The 6,679-nt window shown below is 36.7% G+C and overlaps 1 protein-coding gene across 2 annotated transcripts in view; it reads left to right on the top strand.

Annotated features, from left to right (window-relative positions):
• The first annotated feature begins 1,230 nt into the window (after nt 1–1,230).
• The window catches only part of LOC135686750 (uncharacterized), a 35,292-nt gene continuing 29,843 nt past the window's right edge, over nt 1,231–6,679 (top strand). Inside the window, exons 1-3 of one of the 2 annotated variants that reach the window (XM_089109059.1) lie at nt 1,231–1,584; nt 4,498–4,655; nt 6,457–6,539. In XM_089109059.1, the coding sequence (XP_088965185.1) occupies nt 1,403–1,584; nt 4,498–4,655; nt 6,457–6,539 (423 nt within the window). In that variant the 5' untranslated portion in view covers nt 1,231–1,402. The remainder of the gene's footprint in view (nt 1,585–4,497; nt 4,656–6,456; nt 6,540–6,679) is intronic. The other variant, XM_089109058.1, reaches the window with a different exon arrangement.

The raw sequence follows: 6,679 nt of genomic DNA, 5'->3' as shown, positions 1-6,679 counted from the left end.
GAAATCATCTTCTTCTTTCTGGATCTCCATTTGTACTAATTGTTGTTTTTATTTGAGCGATATGCTGCTGGTAGCAAGTTGCAAATGCCAGCAGTTCTTTCCTGAGCATTTCCAAGCTGACATTCGCTAAGTGAGAATTCTTGAAAAGAAGGCTCTTTGCTCTCCTGTATCATGGCTCTAGCATTGCTAAATCCTGATACAGGTCTCTATTCCTCGAGAACCTTCTGTCAATCTTCTCCCATCTGAGTTCTCCCATCTTCGAGAACCTTCTGTCAATCTTCTTCCATCTGAGTTCGAGGCTGTAACCAGATAGTAGTGGCGACTCCATCTTCTCTCTTTTCTAAATTTCCTGTTTTGAATTTTACATTATCTTTACACATTGGAGCCCCCCCAAACAATTGTAACCTAAGCTTTATGTCCTGTATAACAGTGTACTAAATGGGAATAAATACAACGGGCAACCGTCAACACCCCCGCCAGCACTGTCTCTGATATTTGCTGTTTCATATTATCAAAACATGGATTAAAAATGTGACTTATATCAATTCATAGCTAAAACATGGATGTTTTTAATCAAGCAATTTTTGTCCATTCCAGGTCAGATACCCTGGGTACCAGAACAGAGCCACATCAATTCGAGAGCGGAAATAGAAGATAAGAGTGCGCTCCTCCGCTACTCTGCTTTGTATTATGTTTACAAGCTCGAAATGTTGTGGCTCTGGTACCCACGGTACAGGTCAGGTTGAACACATGGCTGAAATAACGGAAACCAGGGTTTGGGTGGTTTGAAGTGCTTGTATTGGGACTTTAATCGCAAAGTACCCAGTCTAGGGCATTAAGTCTTTTACATTAAGTTAAAAAGATTTTTCCAAAGAGGGAAGGGCCCGTGAATGTTCTTTACACAGGGCCCAGGTGGCGATCGCCACTTTGCCACCCTGGCCAGACCGCCCATGGATCCAAAGACATCAAAATGCAAAATATTGTTGTTGAGCTCATAAGAGACCACTAGTCATAGTAATTTAGACTATACCGTAATCGTTCGAGTAAGCACCCGGGCGCTTATTTAATTGTTCTGCTTTTGAGGGGGGTGCTTACTTGAGAGGGGCGCTTATTCGAACGATTACGGTATCTTAAAATAATCAGTTTATATTACACACATCTGTTTTTTATTCCTGTTATTTAGTGATTGCTGGTACCACCGCTTCGGGGCTGAGAAAAGCCTCTACGAAGGAGATTCTATTTAGAAATATGCAGAGCAGCCAAAAGGCCGGAGAGGCACAAGGGTTATTTAATGAAGAGATAATGTTCCAATGCAGAATAATTGTTCACAATACTGGAAGAGGGAAAAGATTGCAACCACATTTTGCATTCTAATAGTTATCGGGTACATTCAAATGCCGCCATGTTGCACTCTAACATGGCGACTATTAACGAATGTTCGGCGGAGAACGAAGAGTCAGGAAGCAGCCAACGTCAATATGGCAACAGCAGGCAAGAGGCAATTGGTAATGAAAATGACTCTGGAGATGAAGCCAGCTATAGCAGCACGACCAGCATGGATTCACTGGCAGATTTGAGAGCGAGGTAAGCGTTATTTAAGGATTCGCCATCCAACGTTTGCCTCCACGTTTTTTGCAACTGTTCAACTCTGTGTTGATTATTTTATCGCAGCGACGAAGCTGGTATCAAATTGTTCTTATCTGATGAGCAAACTAAATGCTGCATTCTCCCTGCATTCAACTCTGGGCTGAAACGGTGCTCAGATTTTGCAAATTTGTGTTTTGGATTGTCGTCATAGAATGGAAATCCTCTAACAGTCTTTCTGCTCTGCAAATTGTGTCACGCGACAATTCATGGGTTATTAAAACCTAAACAATTAAAATTTTGCACCCAATGACTGAGATAGGTTGAATAACTGTTATTTATTTTGCATCAAGTATAACTTATGCAACCTGAAATGACAGGTATTGCTAAGAAATCTATTGGATTTTAAGCCTCGGTGATAAGATCGTTCTGTTAACTCTTGTTTTTTTGAATGTGTTTTTGTTCTTTCTCAATACAAAAATGCTCATGCAATTTTGATATAACACCCCAAAGAAAAATATATACCGTTGCATTCCATGTACTTAGGCCCGAAGACCTTCGGCGTACACCCAGGTTTTTTTTCGGCGTTCGGCGTGCAAACCAATAAACAATTTTTTGGCGTACTTAAAATTTTCGTTAGTTGGCATGCTAAACATGAATCAATGTACATAGTTAACGTAAAATAAAGACTGATACACCACAGTTTTCTCTAATAATCAGTTTTCTTGGTCTTGCGCAACTATGTTTACAGTTTTCCTAACTGCTTTTATATTTTCGGTGTACCTAAAAAAATGCCCCGGTGGACCTTCGGCGTACAGTTGACATGGAATGCGCCCTGGGCCAAGATGTTTGCTATTGTTTTTATTAATCAGACCAGTAATTGAATGCATCCATGCAAAGTTATTTTGGGCTTGGAAGACTTATTGGTTAGATTGTCAATGTACCACCTGTCAAAGAATGGTTGCACCATGTAAAATTAAGGGAAAATTTTTGTGTGAAAACTGGAATTTTATGGTAGTGCAGAAAGAAGGGCAATTTTAATTTAATTGGATTATTGGTATAAAAAATGGGGCCTTACAGCACAAGAAATGAAAACACATCAGAAACAGAACTTAAAGAGCTGTTGTTTTGCTATTTAACCTGTGTTGATTTAATTGCCTTGCTAAATACCTTCCTGAAATATGCCAGGGTGGAATCCATGTAAACTTTATGCTGGATAATGGCCAGTAAATTATGAAGCTGCATCAAAGGTTCTACATCTCAATGTTTACACCAAAAAGTTGTATTATACAACACATAATAGAAACTATTAATCATCCTTTTTGCCAAAAATAGTTCTTTATAAAATGTGCTATTGCCCCAAAACAGGTGGAAAAACCCACCAACCTTTATGCCTACACATTATTATTTTTCATTGATGCCAGGTCACCAGAAGGAAATAATTAATTCCAACTGCCCTAGTATTTCATATCTGGGGAATTGTCACATTTCTATGTTAAATGTGAACCCAAAAGAGAATTATTAGCTAGCTACATCATGGAATAATTAACCATTTATTCAGAGATAATATACATGTTTAAAACAAACCGTTCTATGCATACTAAAGTTGTGCTTGCAGGAAATGCATTGGTAAAGTTAATTAGACTCTTGTTATTACATGAGGATGTTATTTATGCCTGCATCATGATGTATCAGTTGACCATGGGGCTTACTCAAATTTGAGGGAAATGTCAGTTTATGGGTGGATAAGCAAAAACCTGTAGCATGCTTCCCTGGTAAAATTTTCACAGGTGGTCACTTAAAGACTCGTTGCTAACAATGAGCCATTGAGATACACATCTATCCCATAATGCATTTTTAGACAGTCTGAAATCAATTTTGGTTAATCCATAAAAGTTTCCTGCCATTGTTTTAATTGTTGCCTGAACAATTTTTCATGCTGGCAAAGGCTCATTGTTAGCAATGAGCCATTGAGATACACATCTATCCCATAATGCATTTTTAGACAGTCTGAAATCAATTTTGGTTAATCCATAAAAGTTTCCTACCATTGTTTTAATTGTTGCCTGGACAATTTGTCATGCTGGCAAAGGCTCATTGTTAGCAATGAGTCTCTAAAGACCTAGCAGCCTGGCCATCTACTTGGCTAATGACTAAATAGTTACTGTTTTCAAGTGCATGCAAAGCTAAAAATAATTGAAAGCAGCTCTAAGTGTGTTCTTCAAGGAAAATTTCCATGGATGGCAATAAATACTTCATGTTGACTACCTGTTTGAGGTATTGTGAAGGCTATTGATTTGAAGTCTGTAATTCCCCTTGGCGAAAGCTCCTAAGGCACTTTTCTGTCCACTCAGTAAACAGAGAAACAATGCAGTGAAAAATTATTTTTCTTTGTAGTTCTTTGCCATAATTTGTAGCTTTTTATGTTAGTGAAAGTATGGTAATTTTGGTAAGGCTTTATGTGAGATATACCATGTAAAAATAAACTTCAGCCCATTTCTAGGATACAAGAGGATCAACTATATATTGTGTTTTTCTCTTATAGAGTTTGAGATCTATTTTATCGCCATTATGTTAAAATTAAGAAACTTTTCTAGTGATGTTTTTGTTGCAATGTCCTACTCTTTAGCTGTATCTACTTACAATGTTTGTTTGATTTTATTTAATTTGGATCAGCAGGAAATAGCAGATGCAGTCATGACAGATTCTTGTAACTCATGCCAACGTAATTGCACTGTTCCCAAATTATTGTAAATGTTTTTTGAAGATAAGGGCCTTTGAATTTTATCATTAGGGGCAACAACACTTCCAGGCCCCAGGTATCTAGAGCCAGGGAAACCCCTTATGAATATTATACAGCATTGTTTTGATCTCAATGCCTACCAGCACTGCTGAAATATCTTATTTCTGTAGATCACAAAAGGCTAGAAATATCACAGAGAAAAGGCGGCGTGACAAGCTCAATATGTACATCAATCAGTTAGCTGCACTTTTGCCATCTGAAGATCTGCACAGAATGGACAAGTCATCTATTCTGAAGCAAGGGGTGGATTATCTAAAGGAGTATAACAGTAAGTAATATTTACATGATATTTTTTTCTTATTGGGAGTGCCAACATTACATGCTCTAGTTAAATTAAAACTGTTTATTTGAGCAGAAAGATTCTTTTGTTTATAGCATTGCAGGGTAAAACTTTTTAGTTTCTATATAAAAATAGTGTGACAGCCAATTACAGAAAAAACATTGAAACTCTTAAGAAAACTTAAAACAATGGAGAACAAAAAACAAACTGAGTTCTGAAACAAGCAAAAGCGTAATCAAGAAGCCACTACCACTGCAATTTTGAAGAAACTGGTTGAAAATGTAACAATTGTTAAGATAATAGACAATTGACTTGATTGATGTAAAATGATTTTACAAAGAAGTGATACTATGACAGAAATATACAGACACACTTTATGTGTCTGTGAGATTAGGGCTTACCAAATATTGTATCATGAAGAATTGACCAGGCACATAAAGTGGTCAAATTTCAATTATTTTGTAGTACAATATTTAAACGTCGCTGGGTGGCATATTAAACAAAGATAAAAGCCTTGCAATTTGGTAGCAAGCTGTTATAAACAGAATACTGCATTCTGTGTTTCTGATTTTAATCAAATATTTTTGTAATTGTTATTGTATAGATCATAATTGTATAGATTATTTAATATTAGTTTTAACAAACACTTTAGTTTAACATCTAGAGCATAATATAAGTGAACATACACTTTAGTTTAACATCTAGAGCATTGTCAAGGATTGCATAAGACAGAGATTAATTAAAAGGAACATGCGCACTTGTTTTTGAGGAACCAAGTCTTTGTCAAATTCTTGAACGGTGTAGTATTTTGTGCTATTTTTATTGATTCTGGAAATGAATTCCAGATTTTAGGCCTTAAAAACTTAATGATCTGATACTTTTGGTAGTTCGGGCAAAAATGTTGTTCCTAAATCCTAGGAACATCAGGCCTTGCCCGGAAAGGCGCTCGATCGAGCGCGCGCGCCTAGAGCGCACCCAGAAAAAGCCTTGGAGAGCGATTTATAGAGCCCCTCAAAACGTAAAAACAATATTACCACGGAGCGAAATAATTTTTTGGCCTTTGTTTAATAAACTTTATCAAGCATAAACAATCTTCCCAATAGACCGCAATATTATGATTTGCGTAAGATTAGCCCTTGAGAAAAAAATTCAGCAAATTCAACGTTGGGTTTTCGATACCATTTTTAATCTAATAACCCTCTAATAACCACCAAGCACACAGGCCATCAAGCGTATTCTCCGGCAGATTTATTTGATTTTCGAGCAAGCGTTAATCTTCTGTTGAAGTATTATTTTCTGTTTTTTCTTAATAATTTAGAATCACCTTTGCAAATCAGAGATCACATTTCCGTCCAAATTACCGCATTGCTTTTCAGTTTGCATTTGCTTTCGCGAGTAGTAGATGTTCTAGTGTCTCTTACAGAATGGATAGCATAGAAAAGGCAACAAAGTTAAATGTTCGACTTAAAGCCATGCTTTTTCTCAAATTTCTTTATTTGTATTAACATAGTGTTTGCTGCATGTTTTGTTATTTCATATTATGGTGCTTTTTGGTATCAGCATTGAATTTCTTATTTAACACTCTTCCAAAGCTTTCAATATGAAGATCTCAATCTTCCAAAGCTCTTGAAAGATGCTCTCAAGGATATTTTATTTAAAGGTGCGAAATAGAGCGCCTAGAGTTTCAAAGGGCTCTTTTTATGGAGCACCTTCATTTTACTTAGAGCAAGGCCTGGACATGAACATTTTCTGCAGTGATATTTACGTATGTAATTTACTTAATTTCTAGGTTCCCTAGATGGTAGCAACAAAGGAGGACTGAAAGGCTCTTCCTTCTTATCAGCTGATGAGCTTGGAGAGTTAATGATGGAGGCAAGGAACAAATTTTTTTAATTGAATGCCACTTCCAAGTAATACCATATTATGTAGTTAGTGGCTTTATATCTCTCATCCTTGAATGGCCCATAATGCACTACAATGAAGTGTTGAGAAACATCTTGTGACTTTTCCTT

The sequence above is a fragment of the Rhopilema esculentum genome, chromosome 6 (genome assembly GCF_057945365.1).
Source record: "Rhopilema esculentum isolate cy_ngs chromosome 6, ASM5794536v1, whole genome shotgun sequence".
In the NCBI taxonomy this organism is placed as follows: domain Eukaryota; kingdom Metazoa; phylum Cnidaria; class Scyphozoa; order Rhizostomeae; family Rhizostomatidae; genus Rhopilema; species Rhopilema esculentum.
This window is presented reverse-complemented; position numbering and strand designations above follow the sequence as displayed.